The 27,251-nt window shown below is 43.8% G+C and overlaps 1 protein-coding gene and 1 long non-coding RNA gene across 3 annotated transcripts in view; one reads left to right on the top strand and one right to left on the bottom strand.

Annotated features, from left to right (window-relative positions):
* The first annotated feature begins 374 nt into the window (after positions 1–374).
* Positions 375–27,251, top strand: part of TMEM170B (transmembrane protein 170B) — a 32,298-nt gene continuing 5,421 nt past the window's right edge. Inside the window, exons 1-2 of the mRNA XM_045007710.1 lie at positions 375–962; positions 21,776–21,946. Coding sequence (XP_044863645.1) covers positions 866–962; positions 21,776–21,946 — 268 coding nt within the window. The 5' untranslated portion in view covers positions 375–865. The remainder of the gene's footprint in view (positions 963–21,775; positions 21,947–27,251) is intronic.
* LOC123365081 lies at positions 17,304–20,684 on the bottom strand. Of its 2 annotated transcripts, none has more exons than XR_006577416.1 (4): positions 20,552–20,684; positions 18,899–19,122; positions 18,358–18,476; positions 17,304–17,390 (listed from the first exon to the last, which is right to left on the bottom strand). It is a non-coding gene; the product is annotated as an uncharacterized LOC123365081 (long non-coding RNA). The 2 variants fall into 2 exon arrangements; XR_006577417.1 differs by lacking the exon at positions 20,552–20,684 and adding an exon at positions 20,232–20,309.

The following is a 27,251-nucleotide window of genomic DNA, read 5'->3' as shown; positions in this document are numbered from 1 at the left end:
CCTGTTTATGACAGAAACCACTTCAAGCCAGGGGGCACGGCAGCTATGATGGGAGGGAGCAAAGGTGGAAGACCCACTTGCTGGAGAAATGCGGGGGGGCGGGTGCGACGCCTCCGGGGATGGGCAAATGCAGACGCCACACCCCCACTGCAATGAAACCCAACTGCGCTCTAAGCACGCCGGCTGCAGCCAGGTACGTACCGGGCAAAGCGCATCGCGCCTCTCCCCGGAGCGAGAGAATCGAGCCCCCTCCCCACCCCCGAGCGAGCGTGGGGCGCACGCGCGCTCACCGTTGCGTCCCTCGCTGACGCCGGCTCGTGCACTGCAGGGGGTGGGCGGCACGAGAGCGGCCGGCGCACGCACGCGCGCACAGAGCGGTTCGGAGCAGGGGAGGCGGTTGCTCCGTGTGTGCCTCGCGGGCCCCCGCCCCGCCCCTGTCTCAGGCGATGCTGGCGGCTGGGGCGATGCTGCGGAAGAGGCTGAGAAGGGAGGCGGGGCCCCCCCGCCCCGCTGCCCCCCGCCTCTCGCCCAGCGGCTCCGGTTCGGGGCCCCGCCGGCCCGTCCCCTGCCCCTGAGGAGGCCCCGGGCCGAGCCGGAGGCGGCGAGCCAGCGGCCCCCTCCACGCCCCGCCTCCGTCCTCAATGTCTCCCCCGCCGCGGGGAGGCTGCTGCCGCCTTGGAGTCCAGCCGCCCCGGCCCCCTCTCCGTAGCCGCCCCCTCGCCGCCGTCCCCTTCGGCCCGCAGCAGCCGCCGCCTGGGCGCGGAAGGAGCCCGGCCTCCCGCCTGTCACCGCCACCCGGCCGCCGCCGCCGCCAGCCCCCGGCGGCCGCGGAGCCGCGGAGGAGGCGGAGAGACCCCCGGGGAAGATGAAGGCGGAAGCGGGAGACAACTCCATGATCAACCTGTCGGTGCAGCAAGTGCTGAGTCTGTGGGCGCACGGCACCGTGCTGCGGAGCCTCACCGGTAACCAGCCGCCCCATACCCGGCCGGGGGGCGGGGGATGCCGGGGGCCCGTGCACACGGCTCTAGCCTGAACCAGACCCGTGGGGCCGGGGGGGATTCAGGGCAAAGGGCGTGACTCCGAAATGGGATAAGAGCGGGGATCCTGGTCAAGGCAGAGCCCCCGTAACTAAGTGTCGGTGGGGTCCCCCATCCCTAGCCGAGCAGGGCAGGGGGCTCTCACCTTTGCCTCCACTTGTGGTAAGCCAGGGCTGGCAGTGACTTGTTTCTTTCCTCTTTGGGGGCTGGTGACAAAAAGGGACCACGTGTGATGATGGGGGCTGGTAACCCCACACTGAGCCGGAAAAGGTTGGTGAGTTGTGGTGGGCCCATTAAGCCACGGCATGCTACACCTGGGCTTGCTGCCAGGGCATGAAGGGGCAGTTAAAAAGGGAAGAGGACAGCCTAATAGCTGGCAGACTAGGGAGAAGAGACCTCCTATCTCTGCTCCCCAGGGAAAGGGCCTGTGCAGAGACTGCTGCCTGCCAGAGTCATCTGGAGGAAAGTGAGCCTGGCCCAGTACTGTGTAGTTTTTTGGGGGGACTCTTTCTTTGCTTTACTACAAGGAAGACTACTGGGCTGTCTATGCTAATAAAACTGTAGCAAGGAACCCCTGTGTGTGTGTGGTGGTGGGGGGGGGGGAACTCCCTCAATAAAGTCTGGACTTTTGCATCCTACTAGACTCTGCCCACTAGTTTTTCTTTGACACTGAAGAGCACAGTGTCAGATGGATTGCATGGGACCTAGGGCACGTCAGTTGATTGTTGGTTGTGTTGATAGGCAGAAGTTTTGTAGTGGTGGAGCTCTTATTGGGCAAGTACTTCCTATACAAGTATGATTGGGGGTGCTTAACTAAAAGGGGTCCAGATTTCTGCTGTACAACGTATTACCTGGCATTGAGAGATTAATACACCTCTACCCCGATATAACGCAACCTGATGTAACATGATTTTGGATATAACGTGGTAAAGTAGTGTTCTCAGCAGGGCTGTGCTCCGGCAGATCAAAGCAAGTTCAATATAACGCGGTAAGATTTTTTTTTGGCTCCTGAGGACAGCATTATATCGGGGTAGAGGTGTATTAGTAATCTGGTTTTGAAATAAATTGTCTGCTCCTCTCCCCTGTCACTCTGTTTTCCATTGATGTAGTTGTGCCTTGAGTTGCTAGATATGTGCTTTTCTTTTAAATGTTGAGGTTTTATCATCACAATAAGCATTCAAGGCTTGAAAAATCCATTTGCTTTTGGCAATACACCACAATCTATCATAGGAAAATAAGAAAGTTGAATAAAGCGAGGAAGTAGAAATAAGTCATAATAGAAGGAAGAGACAGACTTAACATTTTTAAATGCAGCAAATTGAAAAGTTGACAATAAAACACAGTATATAATAAATATATTTCTCTTGTCTCTCTAAATCATAGGGGGCATGACTTTGGAGGAAAGGGTAACAGGACTTTCAACTTGACTAGTAGGTTTTTTTTTCCTTGGAGTACTGGGCATAAAGTAAATTTTTCAAACCTGGGAAGCCTGAATACATGTTGTGGTAATAGTAATAAAAATACACTGAATATATGCAAACATAACTATTGGAAAGTTAACTATATTTTATTAAAATTTAAATCCTAGATTCCTAGCTGCCTTTAAGGGAAAAGGATGCCAGAGTGTGATAGAAACTTCTGTGGCAGATTTCCTCTTAAAGTTTCATCATTAGTGCTAAGGGGTTTTTCTTACAAAGTAGATTCTTGAATTAATCATTCAGCGTACAAAGGTTGTAGAGGGGTTGCTGTTTATCGTGGTGTTTTCCCCTCCAATCCTCCTTGAAACTGCTTTCCCTCAGTTTGTTGCTGTGGGGCCCAGTGTCCACTTGATGCCCAATGTGCATCAAGTCTGGAGGGGATTTGGAAGAAAGCTAAATAGTTATACAGCACGACCACAGCTTGTAGTTTCTAACCTTTGAAGTCTGGATGCTAAAAACTTCGGAGTGTGTTACCAAATGTAAGTGATGCAGGAGAAAGTTGATAGTCTTCCAGAAGTTTGTGTTCTGTTTTACTGTATCCACTCCATTCGCTTAGTCTTTGTGAATCTGAGCTAATTTCTGAGTAGTGAGTAATGAGGGTGATCATTTATGCTTATATGAAATTTAGTGAAGGGCTGTGTAATTTATTTTTAGAACTAGAGCTCTCTTCACTTTAATGAATAGTAAAAAATTAAAACTTGTATATTCTAAAAATTGGTGTCAGTAATGGGTCTGATAGTGTCTAAAGGTGTGTGGAATACACTTTATCCTTAATTACAATTGCAATTAAAACATGTTCTGCTTTATCTGTTGCTGACACCTATTGCTGACAATGAGTGACTTTCATAGCATAATATTGCATAGTTTTGTGTTCGCTCTTTATAAAAACTGTGACTTACGTGGATATGTATTTATGAGCTTAAACATTATTTTCATTTTATTTTAAATAGTACTCAACAGCTAATGTTAGTGAGACTTATAACTAATTTTTTTGTAAAATAAAAGAAATAAACTTCATATATAAAAAACAAACCTTCCCTCAAAATATTTGACAGAGGTAGAATAAATTGCTTTACTGAGAGTTGGGTACAGTGACACTCCATACAGAGAGAAAGGTGGATGGACGAATGAGTGGTCTTCTTGCTAACTATTACTTCATTTGTTCTCCTGCTGCATTTATGAGAATTTTTGAACTTAACTGAGTGTAAAGCATTTCATTCTATCTTTGACATGTATAGTGTGTAAGAGATTTCTTGGATGGAGTAGGGAAGAAATTTTTAAAGATATCTACAAAGAAATGTAGCCTCAGGAATGCATTTAAGAAGACCCTTACGTGTTGACTTCGGGAATCAAACTGTTTTTTGTCATCAGAGGCCTATCATAGTTAGATGAACAAATTGACCTTGTAATGGTTATGTTTGTATAAAACTGTAAAGTTTATATAGCAAAGTGAAGGTTTGCTGAACAGTTAGACTGAATTTTTAGGCTATATTAAAATATATTATGTTTAAAGATTACCTCTTTAATCAAGGAAACTCTGCAGCATTTGTTTCCACTACCCCCCCATGTAACCGTTATGTACCTTTCCTGTTGTTGCATATTCCAAGGATTTAGGTGCATGAAGCGTGAGTTAGTTTTGTTTTCCCCATCCCTGTTACTTGTTATCGCTGAAAATCAGGCCTAAAGTTTATTAGCATTGTGCAGAAAATAGAAAACCACTTTCACTTCAAAACTGGTTGGGCACTTTGAAGAGCCCTGCTAACTGAACAAAAATATTGTCTTGCAGAGCATGGATATATTTATTGCTACATGTCATGACCACATCTCTTTCTGCCTAACAGACTCCTGTTTGCTAGCATCTGTCAATGTATGTGGGGTTTTTTGTTTTTTGTTTTGTTTTTTTTTTTAAATCGAATATGGCTTATGTTCCAGACTCCTCTTTTTCAGACATTATATTGTCGTCTTGTGAGGAATTTTTGTCTGACTTAGTAGAACATTGTGGAGTAACAGGTTATTGCCAGAAGAATAATGCTATCATGCAATTACATAAAAAAGAAAAGAAAAAGCCACTACATTAAAGTTGCAAAGTGAAACACTTCTACGAAATGCCAGGATTCAGTTTGCCTGAACAACCAGTATTCGGCCCTCTTGAGCCATATGCATTCTGATAGTCTGCAATTACATGATTAAATACTAATTTTTCTGCAGAAGCCTTGCCTCATTGAATGAGTGAGTAGTCTTTAATATTTCTTCTATACTCATCTAGTGTATGGCCTCAGGTTTATTTACCGCACCGTATTCAAACCCTGGACTGAATACAAAATTATGAATTTTATCCTGGGTATTTTCTAATTAGTTGCTGTAGTATCTGAGTGCTTCACAAACATTAATTAATTTCTGTACACAAGACACCTGTGAGACTAGTTGGTGTTGTATCAATTTTACTGAGGGCCTAGAAAGATGAAGGCCAAAATTGTCAAGTCTCCACAAATTTTGGGTGCCCAGTTTGAGACACCTAGAACCTGTTTTTTTTCCAGAAAACTTAGCATGTTATAGCCATTTTTACAGCATATTATTTGGTCAAAGCCCCGTTCAAGTTGACTTCAGTTATAGTGTGAGCACTCACAACTTCTGCAAATCTGGTCCCAGGTGTATCGTGGGCACCCAGAAAAAGAAAAAAACAGCTAGAGGCCAACTGAGGACATTTGGTTTAAGTGACTTCACTAATATCACATGGAGTCTCTGTGGCAGTGGCAGAGAGAGAATCTAATTCTCTAGGGTGGCTTTCAGCTTCCTTAAGCATGAGACTTCGCTTTCCTCTTCCTGCAATCCCCTCCTTTATTCATTACACACCATCTGACTTCTGCAACAAATGAGGTAGGGATTCTACACATGACAGCCTCATTCATTACCCAGCCCTAAGCTATTTCCAGAGCCCCATCTATGCTGTGCACTGAATGAGACAGTGGTCTTGTGGAAAAAATTGTATGTGATTGTATAATAAGACTGTCATAATTCCATAAGAACAAGGGGATTTCATTAGCCACCTCCTGGTATTTCCTAACTTTTGGGTGTTGGACTTTGTAATCTTTGCATTTTTTCAATGTAGTTCTTTTTTATGTGATGTTTTAATTTTAAAGAGTTTTTTTTAATCACATGGAGCTGTATTGAACCCAACTTGAGTCATCAGTAGGGTTTGGATCTTTTCATCCCCAGCACAGACCACTTGATCTAACGAACGGGTAGCAGTAGTAGGCTGAATAGGTGGATCAGTCACTAGACAGGGATGAGATGCATTTTGCCAGTGGGTTTTACAAATATTTGCTGACAACGGAAGAATATTGAGTTTTGGGACTCCTGGTTTCAATTCTACGTCTCGGAGAGAAGCGTTCTTTCTAGTGATTATAGAACTTTCCCTGTTTTTTCTCCCACCTCCACCCCACAGCCTGTCTATTTAAACAAAAAACAAAAAAAAAACTTGACTGGATTTCAGTTGACAGCATCTTTGTGTTTCTTCTTAATCTTCCATTACTATACTTGATCTTGAACGAATATGACCAACCAATCAACTACAGGCAAACCAGACAAATCAAAATTTCTGAACTTAGATACCTAAACCATAGGCAGCTAAATAAGTTTTCCACCCCTTCACATTCCTCCCTGTGTACTGAACTTGCTGTGAGCACTCGGCACGTGTGGAAAATCAGGCCAATTACTTAGATGTGTAACTTTAGATGCTCAAAGTTTTGCCTGGAGTCTGTCTTCAAAGCCTTTCAAAACTGCATATTCAAGCTATTTTAAATCTTGTTCATTTTGAGTCCAAGTAGGATGCCTTCCATGTTAGTGAGGGACTGCTTGGCCTGGCCAAGGCCCTATGACAGATACCAACTACCCATAATGCCCGCTGCAAAACAAACTGAGGTGAGGTAACAGGTACCTCTCATGGGATTTGAGTACTACTTTGGTCACCCCAATCTGTGCTTCTTGATTGTCTGCAGTACAAGAAAAGTCAGAATTGAGTAAGTGTCCCCAGGGGCCAAGAACCGCAGAAGGCTTTGACCTTTTGGGGATAAAAAGTCATACAGTCTGCTTTCTTATAGTTGTGTGTGGCTAACTGTTAAGGCCTTATTGCTCAGTTATGACTTTCTAACACGAGACAGGGTGACTTCCTTTGTCACAAAGCTCCAGCATGACAGCAGAGAGGAAACTTTAAAGACATAGTTAAGGTAGTCAAATTATTGGCCAAGACAACCCTACAGGCAGCAATGGATGCCTCAGACACTGTGGCCAGGTCTATGGCCACTATGGTTACAATGTACCGAGTCTCTTGGCTTCAGGCATCTTTAGAGAAGCCCAGGCCACGATTGAGGATTTGCCCTTTGAGGGCTTAGGCCTGTTCAGTGAGTGCAGAGCACTGTCTGTCCGCTCATTAAAGGACTCGGTTCAACCTCTGCTCTTTGTGGATTTACACCATCATACTGCAAGCCGTATTTCCCTCAGCCCTATTCAAGACAGTAGACACTATCTTACCATCCTAGGCATCCTGAATATCATACCAAGAAGTGAACATGCCAGGAAGATACAGCAGAGGATGCCAGCCTTCTTCAGCAATGCAGCCCTCCCACAACATTTCAGCAATTTGATGGTACCATTGGGAGCCACTTTGGAAGCAGTCTAGAGAGCATCACCTTTGGAAGTTTCCTCACCTGCATGTCATCTACCATGACATTTCACATATGGACTGGAGATCACTGCCCATGGTACCCCGTTCCATTTTTTACCTACTACCCGCCCTCTTTCTCCAACCGTTTTCAAAAACCCCTCCCATGAGAGCTTGTTGCATACAGAAGTAGCCTTGTTACTTCATTTAGAAGCCATAACAGAGGTTCCACCAGAATTGAAGGGAAAAGTCGTCTACTCAAGGTGTTTCTTCATTCTCAAGAAGAGAGGTTTTTTGTCCTATCCTAGATCTGTGGAAACTCAGCAAATGCATATGCCATGTCAGGATGGTAGCACTTGTACCCATCTTTCTGTCTTTTCAACCTCAAGACTAGTTTGTGGCTCTTGACTTGCAGGATGTATATTTCCATATAGCTATCTATCTAGTCCACAGAAAATATCTAAGATTCACAGTGGGGCCCTACTAATATAGAGAGCTGCCCTTTGGATTCTTCACAACACAGAGTATTTACTAAATGGCTATCTATGGTGGCAGCGCATTTAAGGAGGCACAGCATCCAGGGCTACCCATACTAGGATGACTGGCTGATCTGAGGCAGATCCCAAAAGGAGATGTGAACAGTGTTAGTATATGTCCTTTCTCTGTTCTCTGAACTAGGTCTCTTGGTCAACTACAAAAGATGATAGGGTTCATTGGAGCTGATTGATTCCTGATCATCAAGAGCCTGCCTCCCAGCAGACAGGTTCCTGTCTCTCTGGTTGAGAAGTGACCCAAGATAAAAACCTATGGTGACATTTCAATGAGTCTTGGACTCGTAGGTCCTGGTAAAAATTCCACTTGTAGTACTGACCACTACCCCAGATCAGTGCTCAGCCCATCAGTGCTACTGTTAGGGTTCAGAATAAGCTCTTACCTGGCACTCCAGCTAATACTACTTCACCTTTAGAGGGAGAAGAGTGTATTCTTTCTCCTCCTCTGGCTCAGGCAGCAGCAGGGAGATGTCATCAACATATTCCCCAAAGTCCTAGGCCATTTAACCCCTGTCTTTTAGAGAAGGGAGACTAGAGCACATACCCTAGGCCTCGAAGCTTAAAAGGGACATGACCCCACGATACCCATCCCCTAGCCTCCTAAGGCAGTGGCTCTCAAACTTTTTTTACTGGTGACCCCTTTCGCATAGCAAGCCTCTGAGTGTGGACCCCCCATCTCAATTAAAACACTTTTTTAAATATATTTAACACCACTATAAATGCTGGAGGCAAAGCAGGATTTGGGGTGGAGGTTGACAGCTTGCGACCCCCACCCCATGTAATAACCTCGTGACCCCCTGAGGGGTCCCAATCCCCAGTTTGAGAACCCCTGTCCTAGGGCATACCTATATCAGCACCATTGACCCTACTGGGTGTCATAGGTCATGCAGCCAGCCAGGAAGTCAGCATCTACAGTTTCAGCAAGAATGAAGTGTGTCTGCCCATCAAAGCATGGGGAGCATTGCAGGTGGCCCAACCAGTAGTCTTTCCAACTGAATAGTCACAGGAACAAGACTCTGAAGAAGAGGATCCATAGGCTGAGGAGCACAACATTTTTGCTCCCATCTCTTCTTTGTCATGTGATGAGACTTTGGTTCCCACTTTCACTAACTTGCAACTTGATGCAGACTTTTCAAGAGCTGATCTGTTGCATGGCAGACACAAGAGTCCAGTGGAAGCTTTTCAGGGGAAATATCATAAATTCCTTGACACGTTGCATATTACTCCTCCAGGACATCTTGTGATGCCAATAAATGAGAACATGCTTGAGCCAGCTGTCACACTGTCTGGAGTGACTCATGGCCGTAAGTGCCTACCTCAGGGCAGACTGTCAAAAAGAAGGCAGTCACTCCAAACTGGTGGTATGTTCTATCATTAGAGTTCACCAAGCCACTGACAAATGTGAACTCCTGGATCCTGTAACACTCTCGCCAGTGAGTCACCGACAGTTCCCTGGGCAGGGTGGATTTGATTTAAATCACTAGTCAGGAAGACTCGATTTAATTGCGGATTTCTATATAAAAGGGCGTTCTTGTTGGTTGTTATAACCTTAATATATATTCTTCACAACTCAGAGACAGATGTAGATTTCATTGTTAGAACGTAGACACTACATTTTTAAAGTGATTTATTTTGAAAACTTTAGATTAGTTTTTTTGCTATGTGACATACATGATGTGACTGAAACACTATCATTGGGAGATAACTGAAACTATAGAAAATGATTGTGATCTTGAAGGTGGATAGTCTTCAGAATCTTGTATGTTGAGGATGGATTCTCCTAAACAAAATAAGTCAATGCAATTATTTATTATTACCAAACTACTCATTTAGTATTACTCATTGCATTCACTGACACTCAGTACTACTTTAAAGGTGAAATTGTAAAAGCAAGATCTGCCTATTTCAGCTATTTATTTTTTATCACAACTGCATCTAAAATGATAGTACCATAGAGTAACAACTATATTATTTTGCTCAAACATGAGAATTCAAGAATAGTCCAGAAGGAAGACAGGCAGTCCTTAAGAAAGAAGTATGAAATAAAAAAAGTTTACCAACCTGAAGATCCTGCATGTTCAGACATGTTCCTCTCATCATCTTCAGCACAGATTCCTCCTGAGAAGGAACACTCTCATGATGTTGTTTCATTGGGGCAACCAGGCCTGGCATTTCTTTGTTGCACTGTTTACATTTTGCACGCATTCCTCACTTACCCACAGGTAGAGGAACTTCATTAAAATATTCCCAAACTGGGTCTCTTTTATGGCCTGCTGCCATTATAGGTTTTCCCTTCTAGTAAGAGAATGGTATGGTAGATCTCAAATAATGAAGACTACACTCAGAAAGACCTCAAGACTTCTGGGATATGTTGCTTAAACAGTTTCACTTTTGTTTCTACTGCCTGTCCCTCCCTTCTCACATTTATCTCCAGACTTCTTCTCCTTGTCCATATCTATTCTGCCCCCAACTATCTTCTATTCATTAAACTTTTTGAAACTTGGCACTTTTAGAGAGAGGTAAGGGATTGACTCTATGTACACAAATTTGCAGAGAGACAATAGGGTTGAGGTCTGTTATTTCTCACCTCTATATATTCATTTACGTATGTATTTTAAAACAGTGTTGCTTTTAACAAGTATGTTATCTCTGGAGACAATAATCCACATTGAGAACTGCAGAACTAAGCATCTCTTAGGGTACGTCTACACTACGGGACTATTCCGAATTTGCATAAACCGGTTTTGTAAAACAGATTTTATAAAATCGAGTGCGCGCGGCCACACTAAACACATTAAATCGGTGGTGTGCGTCCATGGTCCAAGGCTAGCGTCGATTTCTGGAGCGTTGCACTGTGGGTAGCTATCCCGTAGCTATCCCATAGTTCCCGCAGCCTCCCCCGCCCCTTGGCATTTCCGGGTTGAGATCCCAGTGCCTGATGGGGCAAAAATCATTTTCGCGGGTGGTTCTGGGTACAGCCTCACCCCTCCCTCCCTCCCTGACAGCGGCAGACAACTGTTTTGCGCCTTTTTTGCTTGGTGAACCGTGCAGACGCCATAGCACAGCAAGCATGGACCCTGCTCAGCTCCATACCGCAATCGTGGATGTTTTAAACACCTCGCGCACTCTCGTGCAGTATATGCTGAACCAGGACCTTCGAACCGAGGCGAGTAAGAGGCGGATACGGCAGCGCGGCGATGACAGTGATGAGGACGTGGACACAGAATTATCTCAAACCGCGGGCCCCGGCGCTTTGGAGATCCTGATGGTAATGGGGCAGATTCTATCCATTGAACGCCGATTTTGGGCCCGGGAAACAAGCACTGACTGGTGGGACCGCATTGTGTTGCAGGTGTGGGACGATTCCCAGTGGCTGCGAAACTTTCGCATGCGTAAGGGCACTTTCATGGAACTTTGTGACTTGCTTGCCCCTGCCCTGAAACGCCATAATACCAAGATGAGAGCAGCCCTCACAGTAGAGAAGCGAGTGGCGATAGCCCCGTGGAAGCTTGCAACGCCAGACAGCTACCGGTCAGTCGGGAATCAATTTGGAGTTGGAAAATCTACTGTGGGGGCTGCTGTGATGCAAGTAGCCAAAGCAATCACTAAGCTGCTGCTACGAAAGGTTGTGACTCTGGGAAACGTGCAGGCCATAGTGGATGGCTTTGCTGCAATGGGATTCCCTAACTGTGGGGGGGCGATAGATGGAACCCATATCCCTATCTTGGCACCGCAGCACCAGGGCACCCAGTACATAAACCGGAAGGGGTACTTTTCAATGGTGCTGCAAGCACTGGTGGATCACAAGGGACGTTTCACAAACATCCACGCGGGATGGCCAGGGAGGGTTCATGACGCTCGCGTATTCAGAAGCACTACTCTGTTTAAACGGCTGCAGCAAGGGACTTACTTCCCAGACCAGAAAATAACAGTTGGGGATGTTGAAATGCCTGTCGTTATCCTGGGGGACCCAGCCTACCCCTTGATGCCATGGCTCATGAAGCCATACACAGGCAGCCTGGACAGTGGTCAGGATCTGTTCAATTACAGGCTGAGCAAGTGCAGAATGGTGGTGGAATGTGCATTTGGCCGTTTAAAGGCGCGCTGGCGCACATTACTGACTCGCTCAGACCTCAGCCAAACCAGTGTCCCCTATGTTATTGCTGCTTGCTGTATTCTCCACAATCTCTGTGAGAGTAAGGGGGAGACCTTTATGGCGGGGTGGGAGGCTGAGGCAAATCACCTGGCCGCTGATTACGCGCAGCCAGACACCAGGGAGATTAGAAGAGCACACCAGGAAGCGGTGCGCATCAGAGAAGCTTTGAAAACGAGCTTCATCAATGGCCAGGGTACAGTGTGACTGCTGTGTTTGTTGATGAACACCCAACCCCCTTGATTGACTCAGTCCCTGTAAGCAACTCCCCCTCCCCCTTCGAGTACAGCTTACTTATGCAAATAAAGTCACTCTCATTTAAAAAGCATGAATTCTTTATTGATTCGTTATAAAAAGAGGGAGAGAAGTAAGGGTGTGCTTTGGGAGGAGGAAAGGAGGGATGGAGAAGGCCATTAAAAAATAATTCAGAGTAACGGCATCCTTCTGGTTGGGCTGTCCACGGGGGTGGAGTGGGCGGGTGCACGGAGCCTCCCCCCACGCGTTCTTACACGTCTGGGTGAGGAGGCTAAGGAACATGGTGAGGGGGGAGGGTGGTTATACAGGGGCTGCAGCGGCACTCTGTGATCCTGCTGCCGTTCCTGAAGCTCCACAAGACGCCGGAGCATGTCAGTTTGATCATGCAGCAGCCCCAGAGTTGCATCCCGCCACCGCTGATCTTCCTGCCGCCACCGCTGATTTTCCTGCCGGTCTTGCTGCCGCCACCTCTCATCTCGGTTGTCCCTCCTGTCCTCACGTTCATCCCTCCTGTCCTCACGTTCACTGGCCTCTTTCCTGTAATTTGAAACCACGTCCTTCCACTCATTCAGATGAGCTCTTTCATTGCGTGTAACTTCCATAATATCCGAGAACATCTCATCTCGCGTCTTCTTTTTCCTCCGCCTTATCTGTGCTAGCCTTTGGGATGGAGGAGGGACGCTTGAAAAATTTGCAGCTGCATGAGGGAGATAAATATTTAGAAAGATACATTTTACAGAACAATGGTTATACTCTTTCACAGTGAAAAGCACTATTCACCTTACATAGCACATGTGATTTCCCTACAAGGTCGCATTTTTCATCTTAATAGTGACTGCTTGCATCTCTGGGGTTACAGATCTCAGACACAGGTCCAGGCATCAGGATTCAGCTTGCATGCGGCCATGGTAAGCCACTGTCTCAGTGATTTACCCCTCCCCCCCCAACGCATGGCTAATACCACGCTAGCTCCCTGCTAATCAACCTTCCCCTCCCCCCACCCACTGCTTGTCCGGTAGCTTGGGGAAGATCGCCTCGCCGGTGACCAAACAGAAAAGATCATCGGCATTTCACTCCTCCCCTCCCCCCGCTTCGCTACGTTCAGGAAAGTGTTTTTTTTAAGCTGCTGCATTCCACGAACCCAGTAGAAAAATGGCCACCCCCCTTACTTAAATTCCTGATTTTTAACCAGGTTATCCTGAACGATATCACTTTGCTGAGGATAACAGAACAAGATAAAGAGCGGATGCTTCTTGAATGCCAGCAGTCACCGGGACCATACGCTGCGATGCTTTGCCACGCAATGATACCTGATTACTTGCTACATGCATGGCATGGTAAAGTGTCCTACCATGGTGGGCGGAACAAGGATGCCTTGCCCAGAAACCTTCTGCAAAGGCTTCTGGAGTACCTACAGGAGCGCTTCATCGAGATGTCCCTGGAGGATTTCCTCTCAATCCCCGGACATGTTAACAAACTTTTCTAAGTAACTATACTGTCTGCGAATGCATCCCAAGTCCTCTGGGCAAATCAATCATTAAAAAAGGCTTGCTTAAAAAACACTGTTTGCTATTTGCAAAGGTACACTCACCAGAGCTCCCTTCCAGGGCGTCATTCTCTGGAATAGTTGCTTGTGAGGGCTGGGAGCAGGGTAATTCCGTCAGGGTGATAAAAAGCTCCTGGCTGCTGGGGTTCACGGAGTGCTGTGTGCTCTCTGCGAGGTCTTCCTCTTCTTCTTCCTCTTCATCTTCCCCGTCTGCATAATCCTCAGACATGGCAGAGATTACAACCCCCACCTCGGAATCCACGGTCAGGGGTGGGGTACTTGTGGCGCAGCCCCCTAAAATTGCATGCAGCTCATCATAGAAGCGGCATGTTTTTCGACCTGCCCCGGACCTTCCGTTTGCTTCTTTGGTTTTCTGGTAGGCTTGTCTGAGCTCCTTAACTTTCACTCTGCACTGCACGGAGTCCCTGCTGTGGCCTTTATCCGTCATAGCCGTAGAAATTCTTTCAAATACTTTTTCATTTCGTCTTTTGGAACGCAGTTCTGTTAGCACTGAATCATCTCCCCATATAGCGATCAGATCCATTACCTCCCGAGCGGTCCATGCTGGGGCTCTTTTTCGATTCTCAGGAGACTGCATTGTTAACTGTGCTGATGAGCTGTGCGTGGTCACCTGTGCTGATGAGATGAGATCTCCACGCTGGGGAAGCAGGAAATGAATTTCAAAAGTTCGCGGGGCTTTTCCTGTCTACCTGGCCAGTGCATCCGAGTTGAGAATGCTGTCCAGAGCGGTCAGTGGTGCACTGTGGGATAGCTCCCGGAGGCCAATACCGTCGATTGCGGCCACACTAACCCTATTCCGATATGTTAATACCGATATTAGCGCTACTCCTCTCGTCGGGCAGGAGTACAGAAACCGATTTAAAGAGCCATTAAAATCGATATAAGGTGCCTCCTAGTGTGGACGGTTGTGGCGTTAAATCGGTTTTAGGCTCCTAAAACCGATTTAAACGCCTAGTGTAGACCAGGCCTTATGGTATCTTCTAGACCGGGGTGGGCAAACTTTTTGGGCTGAGGGCCACATCTGGGTGGGGAAATTGTATGCAGGGCTGGGGCAGGGGGTTGGGGTGTGGGAGGGAGTGCAGGGTGTGGGAGGTGGGTGCGGTGTGCAGGAAGGGGCTCAGTGCAAGGGATTGGGGCAGAGGAGGGGTGTATGAGGGCGCTCAGGGAAGGGGGTTGGGGTGCAGGAGGGATGCAGACTGCGGGAGGGGGCTCAGGGCAGGAGGTTGGAGTGCAGAGTACAGCAGGGGGTTGGAGTGCACAGGAGTGCAGGGTGCAGTAGGGGGCTCAGGGCAGGGGGTTTGGGTGCAGGAGGGGCAGGAGGTGCAGGCATGGGGCTTAGGGCAGGGAGTTGTGGGGCAGGGTGCAGGAGGGGTTCAGACTCCAGCCCAGTGCCTCTTACCTACAGTGGCTCTGGGGGGGTGAGGCGCGGCACCACGGGGGGCAATCCCGCAGGCTGGATCCAAAGCCCTGAGGGTCTGGATCCGGCCCGCAGGCCGTACTTTGCCCATCTCTGTTCTAGATTGAGCACTGAGTCCTATTGGGTAGATAGAAGGATTAACCTAAATAATCTATACAGTATTCCCTGGAACACAATAAGATTGGGTCCCTAATCCATGAACTATTGGAACTCATTTACAAAACTTTTCTTAAACATTACATGACTATATTGTGTCATACTAAAGAATTAGAATTTATAATCCCTATTCCATGATGAGATACTTCTGAGCTATAATGTATCTTAATTAAAACTATCTTTAGATAGGTTTTTCCTCAAAAAGCATTTTATCAAATAAAAAAAATCTGATTTAAATAAAAAAATCTAATTTTTTTTAATTTAAATCATTGATTTTTATCCACCCTGGCCCTGGCCCACTCTAGTCTATCTTGCCACTCAGGCAAGCTGGACTTAGTGGTAAATCTTCACTTATACCAAAAATCACAAAATATTCAGGTTGCTTCAAGATCCAAGAGACCAATCACTTGCCCCAGATCAGTGGGTACCCTAGATCGTACACCAGAGACGACTGCCTATAGCCAATTCTCTAATAAAGTGACTTCAAAGATGTATTAATTAGGGCTATGTCTAAGTTGACCTACGCCACGCAACTCCAACTACGTGAATAATGTAGCTGGAGTCGATTTACCTTAGGTCGAGTTACCGCAGGGAGTCGACGGGAAAAACTCTCCTGTCGACTTAACTTACTCTTCTTGTCAGGGGAGTACAGGAGTCGACTGGAGAGGGATCTGCTGTCGATTTGGTGGGGCTTCACTAGACCTGCTAAATCAACCGCCAGTGGATGGATCTCAGATGCAGTGTAGATGTAGCCTAAGAAAAAGAAATGTTGTTTACAGCTTAAAGCAAGCAAACATATGCACACAAATAAGTTGCCATCTAAATCCTAAGTGTGACAGAGTTGTAGTGATCTATCAATTCAAAACGTCTTTCAGGGCAGGCCCAGGAGTAACCCTTGGTGTCTCCATCTTCCATTAGTCTTAGCCCTGTGAGAGTTCAAACAGCAAAGAGATGGAAAATTTTCCTGTGTCTTTGTTTTATTTGTTTCATTCAGCCTCCAAGTCCATAAGATGAGCTTCCTTACATGTAGCATTTCCAAGGTGTGATATGGCCATTCACCAATCCTTTATATTGCGATGTTCTTGATGGCCTATCTGATTTTGATTTCCCTTGTGGATAGGTTGGGGAACACTCTTCCCATCTGCGTTCACAAGTTTAGAGTGAACATTTTCAAAGTTACAAAGCAAAACTTTCATATTTTCTCATAGCATGTAATACAGACATTATAAATAAGATTAACACACGCAGCAACCTACAAACATTCTATAGAGTATATTTTGTTATAAGACCAATACCTATTTTGAGCAGTACTAACACATAACTGAACTGGTCTGGTCTCCAGCTATCAGTTTGTCGGTTCTTAGTTAATACCTGCAACCTTGGCAGGAGTTGGCATTAGACCTGGCAGCATCACAATAGCCAACTTACTATGTCAGACAACCGCATCTCTGGCACCTGCACCTGAGTGCCCCTAGAAGAAAGATCTGTTCCTATTGGGAGGGTTTGAACAATTTTACACTCAACCTGTGCCTGACTTACTGTATAGTGATAATGGTGCATGAACGGGCAAAACAACAGTGACCACCTAAGACCACGCCCCATGTCAAGGAACCAAAACAGCTGGACTTGTTGGGACTAAAAAACTACTCAGCCAGTTTACAAATGAGGATTGCTAATTACCATGTTTTATTAGTGAAATACTATTACTTAAATTGGGATCGCGCTGATACATTTTTACATAAACTTCCCCTGGAGAGTTAGGGAGAATTCTAATCTCCTGTGTCTGAAGGAATGCGGGTGGTACACACATTTCTTCAAGCTGCACTGGATAAGACACAGCAGCAAAGTTCATAGCTGTCTTGATAGCCACAGCGAGATCTTTGTTATAATCTTCTGGAATATCTAAAGAAGTCCAGGAGGCAACTGAGGACCTACCCTTTGAGTGATGTTGTATTGTTTAGTCCCAAGACTGGCAAGGCCATATGCTCCTTAAAAGATTCTAGGGCGAAATTGAGGTCTTTGTAAATGTGTATATATCAGCACTCGGGCGAAGTGCAGAGGCCTAATCTGCCTATCAGACAGCCAGGCTTCTTGCATCAGAGACTGTCTGAAGCATCTGAAAAGAGACAGATTGCAGAAGAAAAGACCATCAGCCTCCTCTTCTTCAGCTGATTATGCAGCATCATTTTCAAAACAGCAGATTTGACGCCTCTGTTAGGAGCCACATAACTCCCTAAGGAATTCTCTCTCTTCCCCTCCTCCACCCCCTTCAATTTGAGAACAGTTTTTCATCTCATGACTATGGACTGATGGGTATAGGAGATTGCAGAGGTGGGGTACTCCATTCAATTCCAGACTCTCTCACCCCACATATCCCTTCCCCATCCATATTCAGGGACCTTTCTCACAGGGGCACACTACATCAAGAAGTGGAATAATTTCTAAAGCTGGTCTACACTATGGTTAGGTCAACGTAAGTGTCTATACTACAATATTGCTCCCGCTGCGGTAAATCGCCCATTACATCAACTTAATAACTCTGTCTCCACAAGCAACGTAGCACTTAGGTCTGCGTTGACCTAACTGCATCATGTTAGTGTAGACACTGTGTTGACTGTTCCGGCTGTCAGTACCCCACAATGCCCCACACTTTGAGTTAAATCGGTGCAAACATACACTCCAGGTGAGGACGCGTACCACTGACAGAAGGAGCTAGTGTGGACATGCCAAATCAATTTAATTACTGTGGTGGCTGTACAGCCACATAACTTAAATCAACTTCATTTTGTAGTGTAGACTTGCCCTAAGTCTTGGAGCAGTTGAAGTACCTCAAGATTACAGGGGAAACAGGTTTTATTAACATTACTTTTGAATACCTAAGAAGAAAGGGGTTTGACACTCAGTTGCAACAGCTGAACATCTTCATCCACATGTTCATCTTAAGAATGATCATAGTGTTCTCTATAATTCCCTCTGTGGATCCACAGAACTGGTATTCAGGTCTTGCCCTAAGGTCATTTATCAAATGCCTGGTGGTAGTGGCAGCATACCTGAGAAGAAAAGCTAACCAAGTTTTTCCTTACCTAGACAGCCTGGTTCATTTGGGAGAGATCTCCTTAGCATGTGACTTTGTCCATTATCGGATACTCCAGCCTTTTGCTTCCCTCTGAGTCAGTCAACAAGGAGAAGTTGGTTTTAATTCCTACCCAAACAATAGAGTTTATAGAGGCATTATTGGACTCCACCACAGAAATGACTTATCTGCCTCAGCTGAGATTCAACTGCATAGTAAGTCTGGTCAATCAGTTACAAGCCCAACCTTGGACATCAGTAGTTTGCCTCAGTCTCCTAGACCTAAGGCACATGGCCTCTCACATTTTCATAACTGTGCGTGCCAGACTTAACCTTCAATGCTTGCAAGAGTGGCTGATGTCTATATATCCACCCAACAAACATCTAGACATGAGAGTGCAGATCCCACTAACCCCCAAGTCCCATCATGTTTAAATTGGATTAAATTGGTGGACAGATATTCCAGAAGTATGCAGGGTTTACCCTTATTTCCACTATTGCCATCCAATGCACAGTTGACAGACATTTCCAGTCTAGTATGAGGGAATTTACCTGGACCATCTCCACACTCAGACCTTATGGTAACTGTGGTTCTTCGAGATGTTGTCCGTATATATTTTATGACCAGCTCTTCTTCCTTGCTACTACGGAGTCCTTTAACACATGGAGTCTATATTGGCAAAGGAACTGAGAGGTGGTTGGGATTGCCTGGATCTTTATGCTCTTGGACGGGAGGTATGAAGACACATGGAGTGCATGTCCATACTCAGCAGACACTGTTGGCCAAAAGAATCCAAACCTGAGCATGTGGGTGCATGCATACCAAGAGCAGAACAGTTTCTTCTTCCAAAACAGTGATGCTGTCGACTCTTGCACCTTATTCTGTGGTGTCATTTATATCAGTATTATATTGATACACTATCATGATGCTACACAATCCTGGCTGAGATTGCGGCGTGGATACCATTCAAATAGCTTGTCTCTTCACACTGAAAACTCAAGGGAAAAACCTGGGAATGTTTCTTGATTATCTAGTGCTTAGGCTCTTAATTATAAATCTTCTCACTGTCCAATCCTGTTTCTTTTGTAGTTCTTTGACTATGGAATTGGAATAAAGAAAAGTTGGCAGCCCTTATGACTGTGACAATAACTTTTTGAATGTAAACTAATGTAATAGTATCAGGCTAAGACTGCATCAGCACTTTTAATGTGTCATAGAAATGGGGATTGATTTAATCATTTTCTGAAACAGAGCTGTAGACTTAACGTTTTTGGCTATGCTTGCAGTTCAACTGTGTTCAGCACTGATTCAGCTGGACGCACCATCAGCAATGGGTAGATTTTATAATGTAGAGAAGGCTTTAAAAAGGCAACCTTGAATGGATTCAGTTAAAGACACAGCACATTTTACAGCGGGTCATAAGCAGGGCCTGTGTATTTCATGGGACACTGGATCCATACTTTGGAAGGTTTTCTGATTCTTGCCATATGTACTGTTCTGTGTTATACTTTAAACATTCACTTGAGACTTTTATTGAAATTAATTAATATAAAATTCATTTTCAATCAATTCAATTTTAATTGATTTTTGTTTTTTTTCACAACCACAATAAGTGTTATCTAGTTATTTGGCAATCTTTTGACAGTCTTTTAAAAAATACTTTATGCTACCCCTAACTTTTCACTCTTTTTGTTTTTAATGCATAACTACATTTTAGAAGTTGAGGGGAAAGCTAGAGATTTTGGCATGCAAATAAGGGAGGGATAAGCACCCATAAAGAGTTAGGAGGAGATTTGTGGGTTTGAGGCATGTAGCACTGGAGTGAACGGGAGCATTCTTAAGTGGTCTTTCTGATTTGTTAGTCATTCTCTCATTCCCATGTACCTTCAATGATCCTTACTGCTCCTTTATTTTCAAAGTAGTAGTAACATTTGTCTGACATTTAAGAGGGAGACCTGTTTGTATTCAAGCACACATATTACATCATTAAGAACTTCAGTTTTATTGGTTACCTAGCTCTGACAACATAATGTAGGCATATTTTGAAGAAGTGGTAGAATTACTAGACTGACATTGTTGACTAATTGTAAATAAGCAACTAGAAATATAAAAATCATTTGTAACTTGGCCCTTTGTAAACATTAGGTTTTTTACTTAGGTACAGTAGAACCTCAAAGATATGAACACCAGAGTTATGGACTTACCGGTCAACTGGACACCCTGTGGAACCAGAAGTTCTCAATCAGGCAGTAGCGCAGACCAAAACAAAAAAGCAAATACTGTACTGCCTTAGGGCTTTAGCCCCCAGGCTCAGGGCTTCAGCCATGGGGTTTGTGGTTGCAGCTGTGGGGGGGTGGGGTGTGTGTGAGAGGCGTCCGGGTGGGAGGGGCTTCTGACTCTTGGGAGCACTGGGGCTCAGGGCTTCAGCGCCATGGCTCCGATCCCAGTTCAGCCTCACGGAGGGTGTTGGGGCTTGGGGCTTCCGCACCATAGGGGGCACCATGGCTCAAGGCTTTAGCTATGAGGGGGGTGCCAGTTTCAGCCCCAGCGCTACCCCTGTAACTAAAGCCCCGAGCCCTGGCACCCCCAGCTCCCACTGAAGCCGGGAGCAGAACTGTGGGGAACCCTGAGCCCCAGCCCCCCTCCGTGGGGCTGAAGCTGGGAATGGAGCTGTGGGGCTGAAGCCCTAAGCCCCAGCACCCACTCCCCCACAAGTCTAAAGTGCTGAGCCCTGCTTCTCCCCCAGAGTAGAAGCTTCCCCGCCCATCCAGAGCCCTGACACCACCCCCCGCCCCTTTGCGGTTGCAGACCCAACCTCCCTCCCCGCCATGGCTGAAGTCCGTAATCTTTTCTTCAGAGCTACGGAACATTTCAGAGTCCTAGCCAACCTCCATTCCCGAGGTTCCAAGGTTCTACTGTAGTTAAAATTCAGCTCCTTTGGGGTTAATTTGTTCGTCAGAACTCTCCATTTAAGTTTATGGGTAGCTAGGGTGCTAGCCTTCATCTTATTTTCCCCCTTTAAATCACTAATCTTTGAACCTTTTTAAGCTTCCTTGTTAAATATTTTTAATAAGCTTGTTTGCATGTGACAGTTGAATAGTTCTACAGTAGATACTGTATATTAGTGTGAAAGTACAATGAAATTTGATTTTAAAAACAGCTCAAGGGAAGCAGGCTGCTTCAGAGATACACTTTTGATGAAGGTGGACCCAAATGTTAATTTGGAATTTTTGGATATACTTGGGGGTGTTTCTTTAAGATGGTCGGCCAAATAGGTATAGTGTCTTGAGCACATACCACTATCTTCAGATTGATTTCTGTCTTCAGAAGATGATAGTGTTTTTTTTTAAAATACAGTATTTTTAAACATCTTGCTTTATAATTAACACATCAGAATATTAACTTTTATTTGACTGCTTTCTTTTCAGAGATGTGGTACTGGGTTTTCCTATGGGCTCTCTTCTCCTCTCTCTTTGTCCATGGTGCTGTGGGAGTGTTAATGTTTGTGATGCTGCAGAGGCATAGGCAGGGGAGACTAATCTCAGTCATTGTGGTCAGCATTGGATTTCTGGGTTCTGTATCTGGAGCAATGATAACCAGTAAGTCTATTTTTGTTTTTTACATATAGTTTTACATCTTATTTTCAAAAGAGCATTATTTCTTAGCTATTCTGGTAACTGTTCATACAAATTTGTTACCTTAATCATGTAGTTTTTCCTATTAGAATGTCAACTTGGTTGCTCCTTCTACTGTGTGAAGATAAAGGCAGTACAGAACTGTCAGAGGAGCAGAGGACTCCTCAAATCTCTGTGTCCTCAGATTTGGAAACCCTGGGGAGACCTCTGTTCTGGGAAGGGTGTCATTCCATTCTTCTTTACTGAGACTGGAAGTGACAGCTCTCCAGTCTCCTGGGGTTCTGTGATGAGTGTTTCTAGTTATTGTGAGGAAATCATGTATTCTTAGGCTTTGTCTACACTGCCAATTGAAAGACAAAACTTTTGTCATTCACAGGTGCTTAAAAAAGCCCCCCTCTCCCTCCGAAAGATAAAAGTTTTGTCCCAGCAAGTAGCAGTGTAAACAGCTCATTGGCAGGAGTGCTCTCCTGTCGACAACGCAAACCCCGCTCATAGGGAGTGGAAGTATTTTGTCAGCAAAAGTGCTGACAAACAGCATTTACACTGCCAGACTTTTAGCATCACAGCCGTGTCACTAAAAGCTGTGTAGTGTAGACAAAGCCTTAGTCTCACAATGGTTTGCTCTGCATTTGGCTTTCCACAGTGGCTCTGCTGGTCTTGTCCTACTTCCTACTCCCCTGGTGGTTAGGCCACCAATAACCTCAATGTCTTGGATGCCTGCTTTGAACCAATTTATGCTGTGACAGGAAACAATTGCCCTGAAGGAGTTAGACCTCTGAGCAATCAGAAGCAGGCTAAACAGACAAGCATTTTTCTGACAAGTGGGAAATCCTCTCTTCTAAAGAAAAAACCTCTCCACTCACTAATCACCCAATCATTGGACCCAAATGAGGAACTAAGGCCTTGTCTGTGTGAGAATTGGATGGATATAACTAAAGCAGTTCAGAAATGATTTAGTTAAATTGATGCAACCCCTTTATGTGAACCTCCTATTTTGGTTTGACTGCATTATTCATTTAGCTTAAGTCAATTACTTACCAGCTTAAGCTAAAACAAAAAGCTACTCTTTGAGCAAAATAAGAGTCTAAACAAGGAAGCAGCAAAGAATCCTGTGGCACCTTATAGACTAACATACGTTTTGCAGCATGAGCCTTCATGGGCGAACACCCACTTCTTCGGATGCAAGACTTCTTTGCTGCTTCTACAGAACCAGACTAACACGGCTACCCCTCTGATACTAAACAAGGAAGTTGCACCAATTTGACTAAATCTGTTCTAAACTGATTTAGTTATACTGGTATGACTTATCATGCAGACAAAGCCTAAGAGTTGGAGTAAAGCCCCAAAAAACAAAGGGGCAGAAACTTGTTTCATTCATTAAAACAATGCCCATATAAGGAATTTTCTAACACTAAAATTGAATTGGTTGAACAGAACCACAGTAGACTACGGGAGTAATCTCAATGGGATGAGCTAAGATCTAGATCTCTTTGCAAACTGGATAAACTGAAATCAAAAGGCTCTTGGTAAGGTGTAGGGACCACAAAACCAAGGCCATTGACTCCCTACCTCAGTTATAGGCAAAATGTCATCCCTATTCCTTTTTTCCCATTTCATTCCCTCCAAGGATTGGTCAGGAAATCAGGTAACAAGAGAACGAGTGGTGATTCTGGCTTTATCACATTCCCTGGTGCTCTGTAACAGCGTCAGCAACACAATTTTGTTCTTGACAGTCAGTATTCAAACAATTGTAAAAGTACAAGCCTTTTAAATAGGACTGTCAATTAATCAAAGTTAACTTAAGCGATTAACTCAAAACAAATTAACTCAATTAACATTTTTATCACAATCCCGTTTTAATTGCACTGTTAATAATAGCACTTTAAATTTCTTATAAATATTTAGGATGTTTTTCTACATTTTCAAATATATTGATTTAAATTACAACAGAATACAAAGTGTACAGTGCTCACTTCATATTTTTAACTACAAATATTTGCACTGTAAAAAATAAAAGAAATTGTATTTTTCAGTTTACCTCGTACAAGTACTGTAGTGCAAACTCTTTATTGTGAAAGTGCAATTGATGAATGTAGAATTATTGTTTTTACAGAACTGCATTCAAAAACAAAACAGTGTAAAACAAGTCCACCAAGTCCTACTTGTTTAGCCAATTGCTAAAGTTTGTTTACATTTACAACAGATAATGCTGCCCACTTCTTATTTACAGTGTCACCTGAAAGTGATAAAAGGCATTCGCATGGCACTTTTGCAGCTGGCATTGCAAGGAATTTATGTGCCAGATATGCAAAATATTTGCATGCTCCATCATGCTTCGACTTTTATATGGCACTATCTGTTGTTTATCTTTTTTACAGTGCAAATAGTTGTAATACAAATAATATTAAAGTGAGCAGTCTACACTTTGTATTCTGCGTTGTAATTGAAATCAATATATTTTAAAATGTAGAAAAACATCCTAAATATTTATAAGAAATTTAAATTGGTATTCTGTTACCGTTTAACAGTGCAATTAAATTTGGTTTTAATAGCAATTAATTTTTTAATCGTTTGTCAGCCCTACTTTTAAAACATTCTCTTTCTTCAACATACTCCCTGTCTCAGGCAAGAATGGGATGTTTCAGAATGACCCTCTGTCTAACTTTGCTGTCCAGTAAAAGCAAAAGAATAAAGTCTCCCAAACTGTACACGTTCTGTCCATACACTGGCAGTGATTTCTGATAGATGTCTGCCACCCCATTCAGGAAGTTACTAGTTACCATAATTATTGCAAGCCTTTAGATTCCCATGCCTTAAAGGGTATTTTCATTGCAGTTTACGTCCCAATCCAGAATTGCCTTTTTTTTTAAATGTTTTTTTTAAAGAATGTTCTAGATGGCCCTTACGGTGCTTCACACTTACCTAAGGTGTTTTTTAATGTATTGCAATAGTTAAAGCTGGAGAGATGTGGTACTGGGGTTGGAACTTAAAGATATTCTGTTTTATTATTGGAACTGATTCACTTCCTTTATGTATAAAAGGAGGAGCAACTCAGTTGATTGTCTGGCAGCCCTGTCTTGTGGAAAAAAATTATAACAAGTAGGCAAAATTTGGTTTTGTGTAAAAAATGCATAATCCCTGTTTTCTGAATGTGCTGGACTCCTCAATCTTTCAGTGCATCATTTCCAAGGGGTGGCTTAGAACTCTGCATCACTAGCTGCTAATCAAGATACGAGAGGAGCAAAATAATTTTATTAGCAGGTATTGTATGTTTTGGCAAGTGGCAGAGAACACTGCTTAACCAGCCCAGCAGGCTGTAGTAAACTTGTTAAGATCAGCTATGGCCATGAAATGATTTTTTTTCCTTCTTAATAGTTTACTGCATTTCAAATTGTGATGTGAATTGAGGTATTCCATCCTTTTCCTGTTTAGTATTGTATTTCAGGTAGGTTAAATTTAAGTCATTATTTCCAGGTGACAAGACCAACCTGAGTCTCCATTTTACATTTCACATCTCCTGCATCTGTTTGTTTTTGGGAAATGTAGAGTAGCTTATTTAAATAAAGAAATCGTAATTTGGGAAATACTGTCCCACTATTTGGCTGGAAGTCCGGAATCTCTGTGCCAGGAGAAGGAACATTTTGTTAAATGCACTACACTTAAATGTTGACAGAGCTTGCAAGTTGTCTAATGGAATTTAATGTTTGTAGACAAGAAGCTGTAAAATATTGATTAAACAGCATTGGACAATGTCATGCATATCTGTTTTCTTCTTGCCACAGTGTTCTAGATGCAGGAATTTTGGATACATATTTTCCTCAGATGTTATTTTCTCTCTTTTCTCCCCTACTTATTTGCTGCCACTTTTCTATTTATTAGGTTGGCAAACTTCAACCAGTGTGTTTTTTGGCTCCATTCCAATTGTGCTGTGTTTATAAAATGCAAATTGCTTGACACACCCTAATTTGCAATTTGACAAGAATAGATTAAAAGTGTCTCAAACTACTAAAGTTTGAGAGCTTTACAGCAATGATTTTTTTTCACCTAAATATTGCAAGCCTTTCCAGAGCTCTTCAGTCTCTGTCCCAACTATTAAGAGACTAGAATTTGAGTCCATTTTTTAGGAATGCTGTTTGTTAAAACCAAGCAGCTGGATTTCAGTTTGGGCTGCATTCACCAAAATAAATTTTCTCCAGTGCAGGAAAAAGGGCTCTGTCTAAAGAATCTGTTTTGATTTTGACAGTGAATAGGCAAGAAACATTTAGGAAAGAGTTTGTGCCAGGTGGTTGAAATAATATTAGCGTGGTATTTCTGGTGAGAAACTGTAGATGGCAGCACAGAATAGTTTTTCTGAGAACTAAAAAAATCCCTTTTTACTTAACCAACTCCAGCAATACCTATGGAGTGTATTGTTTTGACCATAGTACTTTGTCATTTGGAATAGCGGCATGCACTATGGTTGGTATGAAAACAAGATTTTCTGTTTTTGGAAGGCGCCAAATTAGATACATAATTAGATCCGTTGAGCCTGATGTACTTGCTGAGAATTAGTTCAAAGCAGTGTTTTTCCTTAAAGTTAATATTCCTTGCTTCTGTTTACTTGGCAGACCATCTCATCATACATTGACACTACAAAGTGCTCTTTTCATGTTTAAACTAAACCTATCTTCATTAATGTCAAATAGTGTCCATATGTTCTCCCTACATTCTGGAGCCTGAATAGGTTGTTTATCTTTTCCTTGTGATCTTTAAGTACTTAACTGTAATAAAGTGCATGTAAATTTTCCATACTAAATGTGTACCATTCCAGCAACCTTTTATTCCTCTAAGAAACTTCTTCTCATGCTGAAATATGATGGGATGCCCTCCATATGTTTTCTGTAGGCATGGAAAATAAAGTGCAATGAAAATGGATTACTGTGATCCAAATCACACTAGCACATGGGATATCAAATAAAAAAAATAGTTGATCTTAACAAAACTATTGTAGGCTCTTATATTCTTCTGCTGATAGACTGCAAAGGTACGGTAAGCAGGACTTCATAGCTTCATCAATGGTACAGCAGTGGATGTTATTCCCAACCGTTGTTCACTGCTAATAATGTCACTTTTACTCATATTACATCACTCGTGAATAAGACAGCATGATTTTATTCTTTGACCTTGATTTGTTGAAACATCACATACTGTGTGTGTGATGTGATATTTAGCATAAGGAAGCTGGTGGAAAGGAGTTACTATCAGAAGTCTTCTTAATTTCCAGTACAGT

This window comes from Mauremys mutica, chromosome 2 (assembly GCF_020497125.1).
Source record: "Mauremys mutica isolate MM-2020 ecotype Southern chromosome 2, ASM2049712v1, whole genome shotgun sequence".
NCBI classification, from domain to species: domain Eukaryota; kingdom Metazoa; phylum Chordata; order Testudines; family Geoemydidae; genus Mauremys; species Mauremys mutica.
This window is presented reverse-complemented; position numbering and strand designations above follow the sequence as displayed.